This window comes from Solanum lycopersicum, chromosome 2 (assembly GCF_036512215.1).
Source record: "Solanum lycopersicum chromosome 2, SLM_r2.1".
NCBI lineage: Eukaryota > Viridiplantae > Streptophyta > Magnoliopsida > Solanales > Solanaceae > Solanum > Solanum lycopersicum.
Genome location: NC_090801.1, coordinates 68,121,845 through 68,145,012, shown reverse-complemented (window position 1 = coordinate 68,145,012; position 23,168 = coordinate 68,121,845). Strand labels below are relative to the sequence as shown.

Here is a 23,168-nt window from a genome sequence, read left to right as displayed (position 1 = left end):
AAACGCATGTGCAAATTTACTCCATCCCTCTCCCATTACCTCCTCAAATAAATAAATTTTTTGCGTCTAATTCACGATGAAAAAATTGCGGAGATATCCATCCCTTTTAAAAATTCCATCTCACGCCTAAAGTTGAACATTTGGTGCATGACTTAATTTTCAAATAGGACTAGCTCGTACAACTTATATTTCAAAAAAATCTATAAATGGGAAGATTTTCAAATGTAAAACTCACATTAGCTTGTATTTCCCCAAGAAATAAAGTGAAAGACAAAAGGGAAAAAGAAAAAGTTTGGAGGGAAAAGAAAATAAAAGGCTACATTTTGTTGGTAGTGGAAATTAAATTGGCAAAGCAAAGGGAGGAAGTTGCGGGAAAAAAAAAAAGATGTTGATAATAACATAACAATAATAATAATAATAATCACTTTAAAGAACGCACTATCACTTTTAAAAGAAGAAAATTAGGAATAGAAAAAGACATAAGCTACTACTACGTCCCTCTCCCAAGAACATGAAAAGGAAATCATTATAATTTATTTTTTTCCTTTTTAAAAACATAGCTTTTCAAATGTAATTATGAAATATGAAAATTATTGTTTTCTCGATTGAAAATAATGTAAAGAGTTCCTTTAAGGTGACTTCAATCAGAGGGTTTTCAAATAGTTTTGTTTTTATTTTTTTTGTGGGTTTGTAAAAGATGATTTATTTATAGATATTTAAATATATAAATACTTTGATTCGAAGCTACCATGACCTGACAAAATGAAAAAAATCCAATTCATTATGGAATTTAATTAATTTATTAGATATTAATTAGTGACCTTTTTTTGTTTGCCCTTCAGTATCAAAACTTGTAATTAATTTAGTAATACAGAAAGGGAGTGCATCGTGAAGAGACAATGATACATTATTTGCCTTAAATCAGTTTACATGTCTCTCTCCCATTATTTAGACAAAACATAGTTCTAATTTCACGATGGTGTGGTCCTGTCTCTTTCTTCGAAAAAATATTTTTACCTTCTCATGATACATAACTTGAATTACTAAGATTTATTTCTTTTATAGTCATTGATTAATATAAAAATTTTAAAGAAAAAGAGATCTTTGCTGTATAACTACGTGAATCAAGTTTAGATGTGTATTCTCTTTGATTTGGATCCAATCAATTAGTATTTCATGCACTCGATATTTGCATCACTAATATTACAAAAAAAAATTAATTTTAATAAAAAAGTAAAAATATACTCTCTCCAATTCAAAATAATTGATATTTTAAGTTTGGACGCATGAATTAAGGAATTCACTTAATCCTAAAATTAAGAGGGATTTTCGGCGAAAACACCCTAGGTTATGCTATCATCATGTGGATTAAGAATTTGTCAAAGGCAATTAGAGAAAATTAAATAAATTTTTGGTTTTGTGAAATAAGAATTATTTCGGATTAACTTCTAGAGGCAAAAAACATCAATTAATTTGGATAAGAGGAGTACAATATATTCATCGATTTGGTGAAAATACGAGAACATAGAAAAATTATTTCTTTCCATTCCTCATCGTTTTGATACACACAACACAACACAACTATGATAAAAAGAGATTTGTAACTTTCAATATATGTCAACATGGTTTCATCTTGTGTTTTCGAAGATCAAACATTTGCATTAAATGTTTGCTCTCTACGAAAACTTAACAATAACAAGGTAAAACTTCAAAATATTGAATTATTACAATCCCTTAAATCAAAGACAAAAAGTATATGATTGAATAATAAAAAAGAGAGAGAATGAGCACTGGGATATTTGTGAATGACCCTAAGGCAAGACAAGTGTAGAGTACCACATAAAAAAGTTCATGCATTTCAAGAAAATGGGATTCACTTTTAACAAAAGTTTGATGGCTTTTTTTTTTTTGAACTAATTGACTTGTTGGGAACTTAGAAACTAGTGGAGATTCCACACAAGGTGAAAAAAAGAGGAAAAAATAAATTTAATTTATTAGTGATTCCAACAACTCCAACAACTAAGAAAGGACAGGTTGGGAAAAAGATTGAGTTTGCATTAAATGTGTCTGTCATAGTGTAATGAGTCCAAAAAAATTTGTAGCCTAACCCCTAGGCCCCTCTACTTATTGCCATTGCCCATTTCTTAGTTGGACAACATATTGTAACTCACATATATATTTGAGCTAATAGAAGAGTATCATTCAAAATTTCAAATGTTTAGCTAATTGTAAAGTATTGGTCATTTGGTAGTGAGGTAAATTTGGAATGGACAAGTCAAACTCAAAGGCATGTAAAGACATAATATAGGAAGTTTAAGGGCAAATACCTAACAACATGTGCAGCATTTTGTTTGAAATTGTACCTAGTAATTGACTGTGTTGATAAAGTCAAAAGACAGTAATGGCAACTGTGGTCCATAATTTTTTTGTTTTTTTTTTCTCACCGTCCGTTATTATTTATCATAATTTCTATATTTAGATTTAAACTATAAAAATTTTGATTGATATTTTAAGATGATTTTTTTTATCATGTTAATATGTAAAAAATTATAATTTATAGTACTTTTCATATAATTTTAGAATATTTAAATTTTTTATTTAAATTAACTTTTAATAAATGTAATATGACAAACAATTTTGAACGTAGGGATTAAAAAATAAGTTTTAAAATGTAGTCATTTTGGTCCTTCTAATCTTGTTGGTGCCAAATTTTTGGGTATCGTGCACCCAACTCCTACTATACAGGACAAGGGAATCCAAAGGCCATGCAGTTAATTCCAATTCTATATACATTATTTTCTCGTTGCAGTTAATTAACCAACCGATGAACAAGAAAGTTGTTTGAATGGTAATTAATAGTGCCGGTAAAATGAGCTCATATTTTGATAATTCATTTAATTTATTTATATTTTAGTTGGTTTAGTGAGTGATTTTTTACATGGATAATATACGAGTAAAATATGAATTAATCAAATAAGTTAAGTTTTAAATTTTTATTCACTCAAAATTCATGATATCACTAAAAATAATGTAACTTATCTTTCTTTTTATCTTATTTTATATAACTAACTATTTTTTTCTCTAATTAAAAAGATGAAGTCTTTGACCCTCCAAAAATAGATAATTTACATGTACATTTCTTTTGTTAATTATAATTACATTTTATTTATTTATTTTATTTTATACTGAATAATTATAATAGTGTAAAATAAGCAAATCATGTATTCGTATTGACATTGTTTGAAGTGCATTTAAGCATGTTTTAGTCCTAAAATGCAACTATTCATTTAGTTTGAAATTAAAAACATTTTCATCTTGTTATTATATGAATTAATTTTATAATGAAAAGTTATAGGGTTTTTCTTTTTATTTTTATGACACAATAAAATTAAATGAAGCATGTTTAACCTTTTCATCTAAAAAAATAAAATACTATTTCATATTAAATTTTTAAATAAAGTATTATTTATTTATAAAAATATAAGTACAATACGAATAAACTAGTATTTTATCTAACTCATTTTATTCATACCAAATATAAACGACATTGAATAATTATCTTATTTTGTGTATTTATTTTCAACCCCATAGCATTTAACCCTATTCGTCCATTTGCCATCACTAATAACTAGTTATAAAAAAATAATGAAGTATATATTTTACCATATAATATAATACATACTTATGTATAATTAATCTAGAATCTAGATAATGAGTTTGTTAATGAGCAGTTGACCACGTGTTACAGTACTTTTGACTGAAAGCACAGTAATCATTATCTTTACATTATTTGACAGTGTGAGGATGCTTCCATGATTGAAATACTAGTCAATTGTTTTTTTTTTCTTTCTGTTTAATTTCAATTCAATATACCTCCAACGATAATTTATTAATGTTTCAAATTCAGGAAAAGTACAACAATCAATTTTTGTCTCAACTATTTGAACTTAGTAATTCCTAAATAATGTTTACCTTCACCAGTCTTTTCTTATTAGCAAATGAAAAATATTACTTATATATGTTGTTGCTTGACTAATTAGCAACCAGTCCTAACGTGATAATAAAACAGTTTATGAAAAGATCAAAAATATTTTTTTTGAGACACGTTAAAAAGGGAAATTATGTCACTAAGTATTCAATAACAATGTTAAATCCAGCCAGTTCCTGAATAAAAGAAGCCTATAAAATATTAAATGATAAATATACTCTATTAAGTAATTTATATAGGCTCCACGTGAATCTTATTCACCTTTGTTGTTTTTTTTTCGACTAAAATTTACTATCTAAAAATCCATTAAAATCCTTTAATTTATAATACAGCTAAACTTAGCTTTATTAAGTTCGACATGCTAATCAACACTTGGAAAGCCTGCAGCAACTACTTGTAAGTTGTAATATAATATTGAAATTAATTAATATAAATTACTTTCTGTAAATTAATTAAAGATCGTCCCTTGAGATACCATACTTGCCAAAGTCTTTTTAGTAAAGTGAAAGGTGCTTGAGACAACATTTGAACCGAAAGAACTTAAGTATGATTTGATTTCATAATGTTAAAAACAACTAACACCCTTATCTTTTTCCTTTTTCACTCTAAGGTTTAGTAATTTATATCTGATTTTTTTTTAATGATGATTGAATTTTAATCCATGTAACTTTAAAAGAAAGTCCGAGATCGATAATTCAATTTTCTTCTTGATTGTTTTACTTTTCCACTATTTAAGTATTGTCATTAGTTATCTGTAATGTCTTCTAGAGGATCGCACAAGCCTTATAAAGAGTTCACCCATCTCATTGACCACCGATGTGGAACTTTTGTCATTCTTTAACACCCCACTCACTATTGTCATTAGTTATCTGTAATATCATTATAGAGGATCGCACAAGTCTTATAAAGAATTCACCCATCTCATTAACGGAGGATTGCCTAAGTCTTATAAGGATTTTGTCATTCTTTAACATCCCACCTTACGCCCAGTGCTTAGCATCTAGTGCGTGAACAATTTTGATTTTGGGATCTGATAGTATGTGAAATTAGCTCTTAGGCCTAACTGACACCCCAAAAGTTAGCTCAAAGGGATAAGGATTGTCCAAGCCTTATAAGGAGTTCACTCATCTCAATAACCACCGATTTGAGACTTTTGTCATTCTTTAACATTCTTTATGCTGATTAATTAGTAAAAATTTGTTATCAAATTAAGATTGGTAAGTAAAACTTATCCCTCCTTAGTTGTACTTATTTTTTACTTCTTTTTTTATAAAATATCGCTGAACACTCTGTCTAGTGAATAATTTTATGATATATTTGATAGACCAATTGTATTCTTATTGGTTATTTGGCTATAAAAGACAAGCATTGGAAAGATGCACAAAACCATTCCCAAATAAACATAAAAATGTAACATATATTGGCATCTAAAGTGTCGTATTTGCATCAGAAACACAGCAATTTTCTAAGTTGAAAAAACCAAAACTAGGATGCTTGAAGGGGTTGACCAAAATGCTGATTCGATTCGATTAGTGTGTTTTCTTTTAAATAATTAGATTAGATATATATAAAAATTACTTAAAAAAAGTGGAACAATCCAGCACTCCACTTGGTGTTGCCCAAATATTTATAATGATTTTGTACGATTTCATTTTGTTTTCTTCTTCTTAAATAATTTCTTATTATTGTGCTTTGAAGCTGTCACGTCTTCTTACGATTGTGCTTCTTTAATCTCTTTTTTTCCCCTTTCAAGTATGGATATTTTAAATCTATAGATCCTGAAAAACATTGACACACATGATTAATATTTATAAGCTATCGTTAATGTAAAACTCTTCTAAATTATTTTACGGTGTGGGTTTAAAGGACGAATAAACAATATAATGTCTCGAGAATCAATAAAAATAATAGTGGAGCGATGATTTTCTTTTCATTTTTAATCAATTTGGTTTTGAGTCCATCAAAATACAAAATTACTTTTATTAGAACTATTTTACATAAATATTAAATTTTTTAATGCAAAATCAAAATTAATTTCGAAAAACAAAATATTATGTCTCCAAAAAAAAATTGTATGAGCGCTTTAGTTTCATTTTCCTCTTTTACGTTGGGCTGTAATTATATATGGTCAAAGTTCCATTTTTTTTTTTAAAAAAAACCATAATAAGCAACTTTAGTGGTCAGCCGAAAAGAAAAGTGAAAATTACTCAATTGGAAACCAAAAGAAAACAAAGAGAAAATTCCAAGCTTTTCTTTTCATTGTTTGCTTAATCTATAGGAAATAATAAAACATTAATTTTGTAAAAAAGAAATAATCACTCCTGAGTTTTTCCCTTCAATATAGTCTTATTTATATTTATAGAATTTAAATTTAAACTTATTGTGTTTGAATTCAGAAATTTTGAGAATCTTTTAATACTTTATTTTCTTATAATTATTGATATTTGAAACTTAATAACTCAAATTAATATGACAGGAAGTGGTGTTAAAATTAGTCAAAAGGTTATATTTATTAAGGATTTAGATAGTTCAGTAGGATAATAGAACACTCAGAAAGTTATGGTATCTTTTTGAAAATTTAAAATAACTTCAGTAATTACTTTATATCTTTTCTCTATTTATTTAAACTATCAAAATCGTTTGATTTGACTATAAGTATTGAAATTAGTTATATTTAAATTTTGTTATATTATTATTATTATTATTATTATTTTATCAATTATTTAATATTTTATATTAAAATTAACATATGTTACATAATTTTTATAAAAATTATTTTATCCATTCACGGTGTTATCAATTAATATAAAACATGAAATAAAATTAATGTCAAATTTTATTTTAAAATTACTATCTTATTTGACTTAGGAAATGGCTCTTTATTATGATATACTATAAACTTACCACAAAATCAATATTCAAACATTAAATAATACAATACTAATTTTTTAATCCTAAAATTTTGTTCAACATAAACGACCTCTCTTTTTATTCTTACGCCTAAGCCTAACTAATATTCAAAAAAGGAATATTTACGAAATTAGGGTAAGGGCTGAAAATTTGGTGAATTAGACAGAAAATAGCTTTTACTAGCTTAGCTGATCCTTTGACTTCACCCATCCCCGTTAAAAAGCCAAATATATCTGTTGGCTGGACCCTACATTAATTATCCCCATTTGATATAACTTAATTAATTAATTTATAAAAATTATGAAATAGTAAATAATAAGGTAATTTTATTAAATCACTTTTATTAAGTATAAGTAGACTAAATATTAAAATATGAATAGCTTTAATAACGAGAATAAATAGTTTGAACATTTTAAATAGTATAATGGATAAGAAAAAATGAACGAATAAAGTAAAATTTACGCACGTCAATTTAAAAACTATTATCAAATTATAAAAGAAGCATTTTACTAACTTACTTATAAACGAAGGAAAATTAATTAATGTTTCTAGATTATGTAAATAAAATAAGATTAAACAATAAAATTATACTATTTGTTTCTTAAAACTCTAAAACACAACTAATTAGAAAAGTAAATGGTGGGGTTTTGTGTATGTAAAAAGTCAATGTCATTTTCTGAGTGTCTGTTTAGAAGGGAAAATTGTAAATAAAAAAATGCATGTGTAGATACACATATACATACACAGCCATATTGTAGAGTCAATATAGAGAGAGGAGAGAGAAAGAGAGCATTGGTGTAATCAATAGAGGTATGCTTTTGGGCTCAGAACTGCAATTAATGCGCCTTTCATTTTGAGACTGTTGCTTTTAATTTGGCTTTAACCCAAAGAGAAAAAAAGGAAAAAAAAATAAAAATAAGCATAGTGAGAGAGATAATATGGGAGTGTTTTTTTTTTCTTTCTTCAACTCTACTTTCAGGTGTCTCTGATTGAGGAGTAGCTGGAAGATTTTTTTTTTTTTTTGGAGGTGTAGATTCTTCTTGTTCAATCTTTGTTTGGCAAAATTTCTTCTCTTGTATGTATATCTGCACTTTTGGGTGTCTTTATTTTGTGTCCATTTCTTGGGGATCTGCTTTCTTTCATGCTTTTGGGTCTTGGGGTTTCTTCCAATTTGATTCAACTGGTTGACTTTCGATTTGGACGTTGTGGGGTTTTACAAAAGTCGAGTCTTTGAGTATTGTGGATCTTAACTTCATTCTGGGTTTTCTTTCTTGTGTTCTGCCTTTTTTTTTCTTCCATCTCTAAAATGTCAATATGGATATCTAGAATCTTGTTTCTTTGAATTTCTCACATCAAGAAGCTGAAATTGATTGAGAGGGAGTGATTCAGTCAAAGATTATTTGGGTGGGCTGTCTCAATTTTGGAGTGTGAATCTTGAAAAAAAGGTAAAAATTAGGGTTTGTTTCATCTGGTCCATTCTGTATTTTTTTAATCAATTCTTTTGATACTAGTATCTGGTCTTTTGTGTTTGAACGGTTTTGTTAAAGTTAATGCTTTGGGACTTTCCCTCCTTAAGTTAGGGGCATTTGATTTTTGAAAGCAAAGGTTTGATTCTGGGGGATGCTTTTAGCTTGATTCCTTTGCTTTTCCAGAAGTTTGGGTTTGTGACTAAGCTATCTTTTTCTGGGGTTTAGTGATAGATGGGCTAAAAACTCTCTTTGTCTTTCTTTGGTGAAGCTTTGTTCAGTCACTCTCTTTTTTGGGTTCTCTCTCTGATTGATTCAACAAGAGGGGAAAACTTCCCACACAAAGAAAAAGCTCTAATGCATCTTTCACTATGGAAGCCAATATCTCACTGTGCTTCTCTAATCTTGGACAAAAAGAGCAGAAAGAGAGATGGGTCTAACCATACCAATGAAGAAATCAAGAAAAACCCATCTGTTCTGAAGAAATTGCAAGAGCATAAGCTCAGGGAGGCTCTTGAGGAAGCATCTGAAAATGGGTCTCTTGTTAAATCCCAAGATGTGGACTCCCTGTCAGCACAAAACCAAGATGAGGGGTTGGGCCGATCCCGGTCACTCGCTAGGCTACATGCCCAAAAAGAATTCCTTAAAGCCACTGCTCTTGCTGCAGAACGCACTTTTGAATCTGAGGAATCCATTCCTGAGCTGGAGGAGGCCTATTCCAAGTTCCTGACCATGTATCCAAAGTACAACTCCTCAGGGAAGATTGATGAGCTGAGGTCAGATGAGTACTCTCACCTTTCTGGCTCTATACCTAAGGTATGTCTTGACTACTGTGGGTTTGGGTTGTTTTCATTTCTTCAGAGTGTTCATTACTGGGAGTCATCTACATTTAGCCTCTCTGAGATTACTGCCAATTTGAGCAATCATGCTTTATATGGGTGTGCTGAAAAGGGCACCGTGGAACACGATATTAAGGCTCGGATAATGGATTACTTGAACATCCCTGAAAATGAGTATGGTCTTGTTTTTACTGTTAGTAGGGGCTCTGCTTTTAAGTTGTTAGCTGAATCATATCCTTTCCAGACAAACAAAAAGTTGTTGACTATGTTTGATCATGAAAGCCAATCAGTTAACTGGATGGGTCAGTGTGCCAGGGAGAAAGGTGCCAAGGTTTATAGTGCATGGTTCAAATGGCCTACCCTCAAACTATGCTCAACTGATTTGAGAAAGCAAATTTCTAACAAAAAGAGGAGAAAGAAGGATGCAGCTACTGGTCTCTTTGTTTTTCCAGTCCAATCTAGGGTTACTGGTGCAAAGTACTCCTACCAGTGGATGGCACTGGCACAGCAGAATAATTGGCATGTGTTGCTTGATGCCGGTGCTCTGGGTCCAAAAGATATGGATTCCCTTGGATTGTCTTTATTTCGTCCGGACTTTATAATTACTTCATTCTACAGGGTGTTCGGTTATGACCCAACTGGATTTGGATGTCTTCTTATCAAGAAATCTGTGATGGCAAGCCTTCAAAATCAGTCTGGGCATGCTGGGTCTGGTATAGTGAAAATTACTCCTGTTTTCCCCTTGTATTTGAGTGATTCAATTGATGGTTTCCCCGGTTTGACCGAGGACGATGAAGCCGGAGAGAACAGTGAAGTTAATGCTGAAACTCGGCCAGGGTCTCAGTTGCCAGCCTTTTCTGGTGCATTCACTTCTGCTCAGGTAAGGGATGTATTTGAGACAGAAATGGAGCATGACAATAGCTCTGATAGGGATGGAGCTAGCACAATATTTGAAGAGACTGAAAGCATTTCTATTGGAGAGGTCATGAGAAGTCCAGTCTTTAGCGAAGATGAATCATCTGATAACTCCCTCTGGATTGACTTGGGTCAGAGTCCTTTGGGTTCTGATGGTGCTGGGCAGTCTAACAAACAAAAGATTGCCTCTCCAGCACCCCCATTTTGGTTTGCTGGCAGGAAGAACAATAAAAGGCTCTCTCCCAAGCCTTCAAAGATGTCAAGCAGCCCATTGTATGACAGAGAGTTGAATCCAGGGCGCCATGAAGACAACCATGTGCTCTCATTCGATGCAGCTGTTCGGTCGGTGTCTCAAGAATTCGATCACTTCAAGGAGATTCCTGAAGAAGACCAGTTTGATAAGAGAAGCCCTGCTTCAAGAGAATTCAGAGAGATCGAGGAAGAACCAGAAACCAGCAAACCTGCTCACACATTTGATTCTGGTCTTGGCAACTCAATTTCAATTTCTCAGCATCAAACCCTTGATAATGGATCAGCCTCTGAGATATGTCCGGAGATTAAAGAGAGTGCTATAAGAAGAGAAACTGAAGGTGAGTTCAGGTTATTGGAAAGGAGAGAAGGAAACAGATATGCAGGTGGTAGATTTTTTGGTATAGAAGATGCTGATCACGGAAGCAGGGGAAGACGTGTATCCTTCAGCATGGAAGACAACCGCAAAGCCCGTATGAGTCATACACTTGAGCCTGGGGAAATGTTAGCAACAAGTTTGGATGATGAAGAGTTCATTAGCGATGGCGATTATGATGATGGACAAGATTCAGACAGGAGAGAGCCCGAGATAGCATGCAGGCATCTTGATCACATTAACATGTTGGGTCTCAATAAAACTACTCTACGGCTAAGATATCTCGTCAATTGGCTAGTTACCTCATTGCTTCAGATAAGATTTCCTGGTTCAAATGGAGAAGACAGTTCACGACTTGTTCGCATCTATGGTCCGAAAATCAAATATGAGAGGGGCGCAGCTGTTGCATTCAACGTGCGAGACAGAAACAGGGGTCTTGTTAGTCCTGAAATAGTTCAGAGACTGGCTGAGTCACATGGTATCTCTCTTGGCATTGGTATTCTAAGTCACATACGAATCTTAGATAACCCAAAACAGCAGCAACGGTCTCTGAGTCTTGATGACACTACCCTTTGCAAACCCATGGAGAATGGCAAGTATGATGGTAGAAGTGGGTTTGTGAGAGTCGAAGTTGTTACTGCTTCACTTGGCTTCCTCTCTAATTTTGATGATGTCTATAAGTTGTGGGCTTTTGTGGCTAAATTTCTTGACCCTGGTTTTATTAAAGAAGCTGGACTCCCACCTGTTGCAGAAGACGTCGAGTCATGAAGCTACTAAATGAAGGCTGAATTGGTAGCTGTTTGCTCCTAATATAAGATGCAGGAATCTATCACCAATAGTGGGGTGAAAATCTGATGAAAGTTGCAAGAGAAACAATGAAAAGGTCTGAGTTGTATTCTTTTGGCCCCTCTGTTTCTTCGATGCATGCGGGAGAAATTTTTTTATTCTTGTCTTTAATTGCTTGAATGTTTCTTTACCATTTTGGAGTTTCCTGTAGAGTTGGGAGTTAGAAATTTGTATTTTCTCAGGTAGTCATGAATCATGAAGAACCAAAGCAGTTATAAGCCAGGGGTTTTATGATCCCTTTCCGCCATTTGCCCCTCTTGCTTCTCAGCTGTGTATAATGATCATTCATGCTTTTGCTCAGGCTATTATAGAGTGCCTTGTTCTTGTTATCAGCATAATTTTGTGGAAAAAGAACTATTCATACTGCCCAGTTTCCCTTGAATGATTTTGATACCCTTTGTGATTTTGAAGTTCATGGTCAACTTGACTATGTTCCAAGTTGTTTTAATGAAGTAATTACCTTGTGTTGGCAAACTAATATTAGAGAGTTGTGCTTCTCATTTTGATTTCATCTGAATAAATCCTATGCTCTTATCTCAATAATCGGCTCGAAAACAGAACTGATGCTATAGGCTGTCATACCTCTTTTTTTTTTTGGTTTGTTTTTATCACTATCGATTTTGCATCAAATGATTGTCATTTTTGACAAGACCATTCTTTTAACATTGTTTGACTCGAATGTTCTCAAAGTGTTTTGTATACAGATATGATGAGCATCTAAACTTAAGTATGCTTTAGCTTCTTTTGTCCATTCTCAATGCCACTAAATAAACCATAGAGAAAAGCAGTGGGTATGATTTGAAGTAAATGGGACCTTCAATTATCAGTAATGCTAATTATTGTAGCTGGGCCACCACCCATTGAGTTTTGTTTGCCACACTGATAATACTGAGTGAGGTCTTGTATCATTGTATGTACTCTTAATCTTTTTCTCTTTTTTTTTCCTGTTCTTTGAGTTTTGTAGATTCTGCTTTTTATGGGACCTTGCTAAAAAAGTACCTTTCTTTGATGGAATAATTGTGTTTGATTGACTGAAATGTCTCTTCTCTTCATCGTCAGATATAAAAACGAAAGCTACCCAATGTTACATGCAAACCATTTATCCTATCACCATAATTCAATGCATGTCAATCAGTCATAATCTCAAATTAGTTCATAGCATTTAAGATAAGTTAAACTAGTTGTAGTCAGTTGTTGTATGAATTATAAATAGTTAATTTGTTGTTTACAAGTTTATTTTATTCAAATGCTACTAAATAACTAGCGTATTATTTAAGGCAAATTAAAAATTCGATTTACTAGTTGTAGTTCTTTATACGTCATAATTACTAGTAGTTTCTGACTAAGGGCCCGTTTAGCCATAAATTTTCCAAATAATATTTGGGAAAAATTTGGCAAATAATGTTTGTCCATACCATTTGTCATTATTTGGCAAATATTTTTGGCAAATATCCCAAATTTTCAAATACTAGTTTTTTCTAGTATTTGGGCCAAATATCATTATTTGGGATATTTTAAAAATTAAAATTTTACCCCAATCTTTTATCTTTTACAAAAACACCCTCTCTAGTATTTGCTTGCGTTGTATTATATCATTTTTTACGTGAACACCAAAATAGTGATGAAATATTTAGTGAATATTAAATAATGATATGATTGTTGATAAAAATTATTAAAAAATGGCTTTAGGTAACAAAGTCATGTACTTTATCTACTTCACGATGTATGGAATAATTCTTGTTGCACTCACTCCAAATTACCACATTGCTTCAGTGTCATGGACATTATTTGTTATTGTTGTAACTAACATTCAATTGACTTGTAATACAAATTTTTAGTTAGTTTTGATAATTTTTAGAACTTGTGTGTATAAATCATATTTTTCTAAAAAGGTGAAATATATTTCCCAAATTTTATGGCCAAACACATGGTGAAATTTCACCCAAATTTTCACTCAAATAATATTTGCCAAGAATATTTGAAAATCTATGGCCAAATGTTAGCTAAACTAAAAGAGTTTCTGACATATGTCCGGAGGATTCACAAATTATGACTATTTTTTTATACTTCACCCAACAAATGGAAATCATCCACATCAATTATTTGACTTGTTTCGATATTAAAAAATAAACTGATCAAAACTGATGATGTGTGTGTACATGTATAAATCCTTCCTAATACGTTGCAAGTATTCCTTTTATCTGGTTTTTTTTTTTTTTAGTTATTATTAATCTGGATTTGTGGTCTTACAAAAAATAAAAAAAATGCAATGATAGTGAAGATGTAGCCACGTCAGACAAAGAGTTTGACAGAATTTGGTAGCTAACCTCGTTGAAGAGACATTTTCATATTTGGAAGGTTAGTTGAAGCGTTGACAAATTTAGACACACACATTAACAAAATCCAAGTGGCACCAGCAATGGTATACCAGTCACCATTATCTTTAGCAATAAGATAAATACACAATATTTATCTTAAATCTCTTCCACTAACAAAATCCAAGTGGCACCAGCAATGAGATTTTCTCATAACTATTCCGTTGACATATGGACAATTGAAAAGAAATAACCTAGCTTCTTTTTCTTTTGTGAATCCAAATGGATTTGTATTCCATAATGTTAAGCAACTTTTATCGACAGCTAGGCAATGCTCTTGAATGCAATCAGACCAAATCACTTCTCGACAAGTCTCTGTCATTCATCCAAAACAAGAGGCACTGCGCTTTTCAATAAGAACAATTCTAATAAGTTGGACAAGAATGTGGCAAGTATAGACTATAGAATTTCTCCTCATGGAGAACACCTTTGCTGTAAAGGGCAAGATCAGTAGAATATTTGTTAACTGCTTAAAAGTGTGTTACTACAATCTGGCTTCATATGGAAGGTGAAAAAATAAGTTGAGATCATATGGTACATAAGCTTTTCTACAAAATACATGAAATTAATAAACAAAGCGAAAATGGCTATGATTCCATCATCTTGATAAGGAAAGCTGTCTCCAGCGCTGACTCCTTGCAGTGCAGGTATCGATTTTCTTCAACTATATCAGCTGTCAAATTAAGTAATACTGGGTGTTTAGGATCATAAATGGAACATTCACGCACCCGAGCAACATATTTTGCAGCTTCCCACACTCCAAACCTGAAAAATCATGCAAGATTATTGGGAGGCCCTTGCAACACAATGAGCTGCAATTATTCAACACAAACCTATGCAATTATTCACTTGATGACTTTGGAGCAATTCTTGGTAACCCATAAATGGATGACGATAGTTTCAGTCATTTAACACCTTGGAATAATTCTTGGTGGATCAGGTTCATTATAATACAAAGGTCCTTCCTAGTTGTCGATCATAGCACTGTAGCACATGAGCGGTGCTAGATAAGGAAAAACACCTAATATGGGTGGATATCATTGGAGCTTGTTTAGCACTCGTTCCACCTAAGCATTATCAGATGCAGAGTAATTTCATTGTAAGCTAGGAAAATAAATATCAACCAAGCTCGTAAAGAAATGATTTTCCAGGGATGACCACAAAGTGATCTCCAAGTATAAAGTTAAACTAAAAGCAAAGTCCCATTTATAGGATGGACTGACTCCTATAGGTTGTTGTAAATCAAACTTAAATTGATAGGGTAAAAGACATGGCTTTAGACAATGACCATAGATTAGTCACCTTGACAAGATGATTTACAAGCCAGAGGAAGTCGATCAGTCAGCAAAAAATTAGACCTTACCTTGTGTTGAATGAAGATGTCACCAGAATAGCTGGATATACAAGATCTTTTTGAATGTTATCGTAAGGTGAATATTTGCGGATTGCCTGGAAGTCAGTAATGTCCCCGGGGTACCCAAACTCATCATAGTCAGCAGGTGTAAGTGGTAAGATTGGATTGAGGAGAGTGTTTGTTGGATCCAAAAACGGTACCTGTAAAATAGGTAGTCAATTTTTTCAATAACATCAAAAGCAGAGGATTTAGTAATAGTGTTTCTTTGTTTTTCCATCCTTTCCTCTCCTTGATGGGGTGGGGTTTTGGGAGGACCTTAGAAAGATTTTAAAGATGCATAAATACAATAGCACATTCAGAGTTTTTGGCAGACCTCCAAAACTGCTGCCCGCAATAGACTTGGGCAAGAATTTATAGCTGAAGCCACCAATAGCCCCCCAGCACTGTAACCCCACCCAGCGAGCTTGTTATCTTGCACAATTTCCCTCTCAATTAGGAATTTAGCACAGGATATGTAATCATAAATGGAATTGATCTTCTTTGTTCGCCTGCCATCATGGTGCCACTTTTCCCCCCCACCTCCTCCACCTCTGAGAAGAAAGACAGTAAAAAAGTCATGTCAAGCACTAGTCATTGACATATCAGCATAACAATATAACCTGTCTTAACTTCATAGGAATAGGATATATATAAAATATGGACTAGCACCATTAATAGAGAAAAGAGTAATTTTAGAGCTACATTACTAAATTGGAATAAGAAAGAAAGCACCTGACATCAGCATATGCAATGACCCAACCACGATCGAGAAGGCTTTTTAACTCACTGCGCCATCGTTTGTCCAGTATCTCTCCATAAGCTCCATGTCCATGAAGTAATCCGGGATTCTCAGCTTGCTTTTTCCTCTTTGGAGAATAGACAACAGTCAAAGGAACAATAATACCATCATAAGACTTGACATTGTGAACTTCACAGGCATAGAACTCAGAAAGATCATTCCATGTAGAATGATTTTCAGGATTGACTTCGTTATTAGAGCCTACTTTCCTCGCACTCTGAATAAAACTAGCTGAAGATGATGTTCCGTACAATACTCTTGTTCTTTCATGAAGCAAGTTTTGCTGCTGTACTATGTTCCATTTTCCATTTGATAAGTCATAATCGACAACTGCATCAGGCATCTATAAACAGTGGTGACTTTTAGTTTAAGATTGCAATTTGGGGTGCAAAGTGACCTTGTACGATAATATATACGAAATAAACTACTAGAAAAGGTGACCAGTACCTACCAAAGGGGATGATATTGTGAATCGCATTGTTGAGGAGTAGAAGTCATAATTAGTTCCAGGCTTAATTTGACAGACATTCTTTGGAAGAGGTAAAAACTGTGGACTGAGCTCTTTGAGCTTAATCTCTTCCTGTCCATGGAATATTGGATAAGAGAAAGGGAAGGAGGAGTATAACAGTTGTAAGCAATTCAAGAGAAACACACACTGCTGGTCAAACACAATTATAAGAGCAAAAAAAGAGAAAACATGCAAAATATCCATTCAAGCAATAAATGCACACCACGTCACAAAACTTATGAGTAAGAAGCTATAATGTAAAATGTGTTTCGAACTTATTTCATGACTCAGTAGGTTGCCTAAGGGCTGGTTAAATAATTTTGGCACAGAGCAACTAAAGGGAACACAAATATCTAAAACAAATGTTGCACTTATAAATAGCAAATTTTTTCCGAAGGAGGAGTTCTAGAACCTGATCTACAAAGTCAGTGAGAGCCTATGGAACAACTCTTGGGAGTCCAGAAAACAAGAAAAAAGAAAGAAATCAATTGCATTTGAAAGGACAAAAGAGCCGAACCTAGACGAAATATAGCGTAAGTTGACATCAATAAAATGAGTACCATGTACAAAAGAAAAAGGATGGTATTGTCTCTATGGGCTGTTTACTTATTTGTAAGGGTACAGGGAGGATGGGTTGATCATCAAGGTTTTGCTTATTCAAGGTTTCTGCAGCAACTATACACTACAAAAGAATTAGTCTAAATTAAAATTTATAGAGCAGCGGAAATCTTACACAAGCAAAGTAAATAACTTCAGGTTGGAAAAACAGGAAAAGTTATCAGAAGTAAAAACCAGGACCAAAACAAGTTATTACCTTCGTACTTGGCAGAGGAAGAGAAATGGGACAAAGTCTAAAATTTCGTCCGTCCCGCACAATGAGAACCAAGTGCTTGTCACTGAAATCGACGTCTTCAATTATGAACTCCGAGTCATCACTGAATATATTCTGCATTCTTGATGAGAAAGCTATGAGCCAAAGGTTGCATCATGAATAAATATGCTTTTCAGATGAAAGGTTATTCAACTAGAAGAAGGTTAGATGGCAGTTGGCGTGGGAGAAGAGACATTTAGAAGAAACATGATAAGAGTCTCAATACAATACAAACTCACCTCCCACTTTCTTTTGTTCAGTGAGCAGTTAACTGGACTACGTAAAAGATAATGGTGATCAACTAATTGTCCATTTTTAGCCGCATCAGTAAATAGGTAAAGATACCCTTGGTGATGCTCGACAACACAGTGGGCTTGAGCCTCACATTCCCACACAGGTATCATACCAGACAAAGGATCAGCAGCATCTATCAGAAAGATCTAAAAACTAGTCATTGACATAAAATTAGACTAACATCAAGTGATAAAAATTAGAAAGCTTGATGAAGTATCACCTTTGATGATGTAGTCGAGAATATATGTACTGTTAGAAACTGGAAATCCTTAGTATGTCTTATGTTTACATAGCCATTCTCGCTAGGCTCTTCTATAAGCGACACATCATCTTGTTCAGACCCAATCATACTACAGTAGATTCTGAAAAAAGAATTGGAAACAACTGAGATATCTGGAGTACGTCAAAAAGAGTCTTTTAACCAAATAAGTAAATTACCAACCTATAAGGCCTCTTACAGTGATCAGTGACAACATAGAGTAATGCTTGTCCATCTTTCCCCCAAGCTATGTTTGAAACCCGATCTGCTTGGGGCTTACTACATAGTGAACCGAAATTTAAGTCTCGCACAGACAATTTAAAGCAATCGTTATCCTTATCATACATTGTGTAAGCTAGATATCGGTGATCAGGGGACACTTCTGATAATTCTTCATATGCATAACCTGTAATTTAACAAAGGAAAAAGGGTTATACAATATACACAACGAGTAAAAAGAACCATAAAATCAGCAACCACTACTACTGCACCAAACCTCAACTCCAAACTAAATAAGGTCGGCTATGTAAGTCCTCAACAAACATTCCACTCTGTTTGGAAAATCAGCATAAAATAAGGTAGCAAGAAAAAAGCAAAACCTCCAAATCTTTCAGCTTCTTCATTGTAGTCAAGAAGCTTCTGCTCAATTCTCTTCCCCGAAGTAAAATCAAAACCTGCTGAAGGAGATCTATTGGAAATGAAATCTTCATTTGCCCGTGCTAACCTTCTACACAGCACTGGATACTGCTTCCCTTCTTCCACTCGCCTATAGTACAACCTGCGGCGACCAATATCCACCTCCATAGAGTAAACACAATTTTCAAATTTCAGAATCCAAACAACGACAAAATATGCGGGGATCTATATCCAAATAAATATCTCAATAACATAAGAACAACAACTACTATGCTTCAATCCTAAACTATGAATTATGCTCGATTGTTGTAACAAGGAAGTTAAACGGAACAATACCAAGGACCCCAACGAAGGGGAGGTGTGGAGAGTTCATTTGACAAGCGAGAGCCCATTTCCGACTGAAGTTTGGACTGGAGGCGTTCGGTATCGGACATAACGGCTTCAATGTATTTCTCCTCCTGTTCCATGTACACATCCATATGGCGCATGGCTACTTTGTCATTGAGCTGTGACATCCAGCTGTAAGGGTCCTCCCATGACTCGCCGTGATGGGTGAAAGTCACCGGCTTTTTAGGAGGTTTTGGAGGAGATGGTGGTGCTGGCGGAGGTTGAGGCTTCTGCGGCTTGTAATTTGCACAGAAGATGGAATGGATACGCGGCGTTATACGGCGGTGATTCAGCTGATTGCGGCGGAGAGAGCTCAGGAGGTGGCGCATGGTGGTGGCGGAGAAATTGGGGTTCAGGGTTTAAGCACTATATCACCTTTTTATTAAATTGAATACAAAAGGACCAGAATGCCCTTCATTTAGTTTTTGATTAAAAATGCTCATGAAGTAGGGGAGTCTTCACCTTATTATTAAAAGATGGTGTAACTCGTCGTATTAATGAGTATATTATCTTTTTTTAAAAAATTAAATAATGTGTCTGATCGGAGATTTTTACGTTGTCTTTTTATGATTCTGATACTCCAATTCCATGATCACCAAGTAAATGCATAATATATAAAAAAAATATTTGTTGCCTTAAAACTAATGATATGCTAAACTTATTAAAATCTAGCAAGAAAAAATTTAAAATATGAAAAGTTCACTTTCACCAAACAACTAATGCTTCCTACAATACCCACAAAATATAATATCAAAGAAAAGACAAAAATGAAGTAAAATAAATACTCCTTAACTTAATCTAGATAAAAAAATTTAAATTATAACGAAGAAAATTTATCGATATTATATAAATTTCATATACAATGGATGAGCTAGTTATCTTCCTGACTGATGTTATAGTTTTCCACAATAAAAGACTATAAAGCCACACAATTGATCCAAACAACCATTGGCCTTTCCACTTCCTTTATGTAATTTGTGCCTCTTCATTCCTCCCATTATCAGTTTTTCTGTTGCGATGTAAATGGGACTACTCATTGATAGTATATTTTTAGTGTATTTGATGTTAGAATCAAAATAAATTTTCAAAACTTCTGATTTGAACTTCTAAAGTCACTAACAAATTTAATATTTTATAACTAATTAAAAATTTATAATATTTTGATTTAATATAGAAGCAAATAGAGGCTTTCCATTTATAATATAATAATACATGATGATATGATGATTTGTTTATTTTAGCGAGATGAACTTCACATTACGGAGTGAAAAGAAAAAAAAATTGGATTCAAATTTCAGTACAGACAAAAATAAAGGTTGATTTCTTTATACCCATCTATTTGTATAACATTTGAAGGATGAAGTTATTTGATATTTATATTGACGAAAGATAGCACATAATTGTGAAATAATTAAGGTGCAGTCAACTTCTTTTTGGATGAAATAGTTGACGTTTGATAAAATTTGGTTTATCAAATGGAGAGAGAACCTTGGTTTAGATTTTATCAATTATCTGACTATTTTCTATCTGGTGCAGACTTGTCTTTTAACATTTCTACGGTTGTTTGATTTGCATGAACATTTAGCATTTTCCATAGTATTTACCAATTATCGTTTATTAAGATTATAGTTTTCACAAATCCTACAGTACTGAACTTGAAAAGGCACATAAAAGAATACTTCACAGAATAAAGTTGTTGAAATCTCAGAGATTTAACATTCAAGAAAGAAGAAATTAGGTACTTTTAGTTTGTCCAGGACTGAAATCTGAAGCTCATAACAAACTTAAGTTTCAAAAAACAAATCAAACATGTCAAAGTAAATAAACATAGAAAAAGGCAAATCTTAGAGTGGTCTCATGATCTCATTCTCAACAGGATATATGTAAACATCTAAAATAACTGGCTTTGAGTCGTGCTTTCCTCCTTGAGCAAGCTCGAATACACATATATCAAACTCCTCCAGATCGTTATCCATGGCAAAATCATCCCAACCTGACTGAATCACTAGTCCTTCCATTCTGCAACGAATTGAGGCTGACCACGTTCTTCTACTTGAAGGGATTCTCAAAGTAATCGTCTCAGATATCTTCCTCATGTTCTTCTGTGCCCATTCCTTCGGGAGTTTCTTGTATTCAACAAACAAGATTAAACAAAATAAGCTCAAAAAACACAGGACTATCAGCTAAGGCTTTTGCTAGTATATCATATGGTTGTACTAATGTGAATATGCAGAGATAAATCAACAGTTGAGGCATGAACATTACATACTATTACTTCAGTTAATATTGTTATAAACAGAAAGGACCTAACTTGTATACACTTTCGATGCAAAGAATATATTTATGCTGTCCTGTATTGTATTATAATTTATTATATTGCCAGAGGCGGATTCAAGATTTGAATTTTATGGGTTCTTGACTTCTTGCAACCTCATTGCCATCAAACCCCTAATCCATTTATGCACATATATATCTAAGTTAAGGTTACTAGTTTGAACTTTAGAAAATACCAGTTGACCCATGTAGACATGGGTGGGCTGCATTGTCATCAGAAGAGAAGGCACAGAAGATGTGTGTCTTGAGGCCAGTTGATGAACTCTCATCTTCTCTTTCTCCGAAACCCGGCGTCTGTTTGAGTACATAGGCCTTTTTTCCTCTGAACTAACAATTTTCCCAAATCAGAATCCAACAATGTAGATAAACTTCAAAGAATTGAAAGAAGAGATAAGTAAAACTTAACCAGGTTCAACATTTTTCTTGCGAGATGACATAGGTGTACACTTCCTTCTCCTATTATCCTGCTTGGCTACCAAGATTTTCTTCATTTTCTTCCCTTTACTAGACTGAAGTGACTGGAACTGATACTGTTTTCCTCGCGATGATTTTCGCCCTCTGGTAGGCTCTTGTATGTTATCATCCTCATCCGTAACATCATCATCATTTGAAGGTTCATCTTCACTACTCTGTTGCTCAGTTGTATGTTCATCTGTTACTTCATCTGGATGTTTACAAGGGTTCCTATTTTTCTTGACAAAGAAAGTAGTCTCTTTTTCACAAGCACTTGCATCAAAAATCATGACATCAAAAGCTGAAAAACCATCCATTTTGAACACCAACATATCAGCAATTTCCAAGCTATGATCTTTGACAAATACTTCCCAGCCATTACAGAAAACATAATCCTTCTCTGTTCTAATAACTTCAACTAACCAAGTGTTGCCACTAGGACCTGTTAGAATCTTCTGTCCTAACAATTTGTGACTGTTCTTAAAACAAGTCACAAACTTTTGTGGAATGCGCTGCATTGAAGAATCCAAAATGTATCAGCTACAAATTCTTAAGTAAATCAAATCTGAGAGAACTTACCAATCTACGCCTGAAATCATTGATCATTATCTTGAAAAACTTGTGTTGTTTGTCAAACTCTTCCCAGTACTTTTGTTTCTCAAGCACTTTGCATCTTTCACAGATGGTAGCCATTCTCTTTCAACAGATCTTTTGAGCAAGAAAAATTGTTTTTGAAGGGTTAAAATTAATGGACCACTATTTAGGGAGTGTTTGTTGGTAGAATCTTTTTTACGTCTCATACTAATAAGCTACCATTTCTAGTTTATGTTGAAATCTCTTTACAGCTTTGCAGAGCTCAGTATTGCCTTAAGAGTACAAAGAGTCAAACATGGCTAGAATTAGAAACTGGCACTTCCATATGAAAGGAACTTCTTTTGTTCCTTATTCACCATTTCAGAATTTGCCATATACTACAAATGGAAATTCAGAATTTTCATCTCTGATTTTATCTTTTGGCTTGTGAGGAAGTATTAGATGGATTTGATCATAAAGAGGCTTTCACATTTTACTTTAATTTTAATGCCAATAGTACTGATCATTATAAAGAAGATTATGACGTGTTAAGCAATAACACTAGTTTTACTAGTCTTTTCTTGGCTATAACAATAGCTGAACAAATCCGGTTGCAGTAAGAATAGCAATTTTTTTAATTTCTTAAGTTGGAATTTTTTTTAAAATTTTTTGTGGCTCATAAAAATGAAAACCTTGC

General features: G+C 33.2%; 3 protein-coding genes across 4 annotated transcripts; 1 reads left to right on the top strand and 2 right to left on the bottom strand.

Moving 5' to 3' along the window:
• Positions 1-7,568: 7,568 nt before the first annotated feature.
• On the top strand, positions 7,569-12,067 carry LOC101256238 (uncharacterized). The gene has a single exon (XM_069293961.1). It carries the CDS (start codon positions 8,722-8,724, stop codon positions 11,509-11,511), a length of 2,790 nt encoding a protein of 929 aa, XP_069150062.1. The 5' UTR covers positions 7,569-8,721; the 3' UTR covers positions 11,512-12,067.
• A 2,325-nt stretch (positions 12,068-14,392) lies between these two features.
• Positions 14,393-19,496, bottom strand: LOC101256840 (uncharacterized). 2 transcript variants are annotated; one of them, XR_739601.4, is made up of 12 exons: positions 19,061-19,496; positions 18,688-18,866; positions 18,272-18,494; positions 18,050-18,191; positions 17,775-17,975; positions 17,479-17,610; positions 16,608-16,736; positions 16,090-16,499; positions 15,692-15,908; positions 15,328-15,518; positions 14,798-15,031; positions 14,393-14,729 (listed from the first exon to the last, which is right to left on the bottom strand). XR_739601.4 is itself a non-coding variant. In XM_004233595.5 (11 exons), the coding sequence occupies exons 1-11, from the start codon at positions 19,438-19,440 to the stop codon at positions 14,552-14,554; spliced, it is 2,382 nt and encodes a 793-aa protein (XP_004233643.1). In that variant the 5' UTR covers positions 19,441-19,495; the 3' UTR covers positions 14,393-14,551. The 2 variants fall into 2 exon arrangements, 1 of the variants encoding a protein (XP_004233643.1); XM_004233595.5 differs by lacking the exon at positions 14,798-15,031 and having other exon boundaries at positions 19,061-19,495.
• Positions 19,497-20,804: 1,308 nt separating this feature from the next.
• LOC101257140 (B3 domain-containing protein REM16-like) lies at positions 20,805-22,971 on the bottom strand. The gene is made up of 4 exons (XM_004233596.5): positions 22,478-22,971; positions 21,852-22,410; positions 21,622-21,767; positions 20,805-21,237 (listed from the first exon to the last, which is right to left on the bottom strand). The coding sequence occupies exons 1-4, from the start codon at positions 22,589-22,591 to the stop codon at positions 20,956-20,958; spliced, it is 1,101 nt and encodes a 366-aa protein (XP_004233644.1). The 5' UTR covers positions 22,592-22,971; the 3' UTR covers positions 20,805-20,955.
• Positions 22,972-23,168: the final 197 nt, after the last annotated feature.

What these genes read in the sequence shown, in the direction of transcription:
- LOC101256238 (XM_069293961.1), top strand. Translation starts at nt 8,722, where the DNA reads ATGCATCTTTCACTATGGAAGCCAATATCTCACTGTGCTTCTCTAATC.
- LOC101256840 (XM_004233595.5), bottom strand. Translation starts at nt 19,440, where the DNA reads ATGCGCCACCTCCTGAGCTCTCTCCGCCGCAATCAGCTGAATCACCGC. An exon ending in AGAAGCTGAAAGATTTGGAG is followed by an intron (nt 18,495 to 18,687) that starts GTTTTGCTTTTT and finishes GTTAAATTACAG; the next exon opens with GTTATGCATATGAAGAATTA. An exon ending in ATTGCATATGCTGATGTCAG is followed by an intron (nt 15,909 to 16,089) that starts GTGCTTTCTTTC and finishes CTTTCTTCTCAG; the next exon opens with AGGTGGAGGAGGTGGGGGGG.
- LOC101257140 (XM_004233596.5), bottom strand. Translation starts at nt 22,591, where the DNA reads ATGGCTACCATCTGTGAAAGATGCAAAGTGCTTGAGAAACAAAAGTAC. An exon ending in ATGATTTCAGGCGTAGATTG is followed by an intron (nt 22,411 to 22,477) that starts GTAAGTTCTCTC and finishes TCTTCAATGCAG; the next exon opens with CGCATTCCACAAAAGTTTGT. An exon ending in CAAGAAAAATGTTGAACCTG is followed by an intron (nt 21,768 to 21,851) that starts GTTAAGTTTTAC and finishes TTGTTAGTTCAG; the next exon opens with AGGAAAAAAGGCCTATGTAC.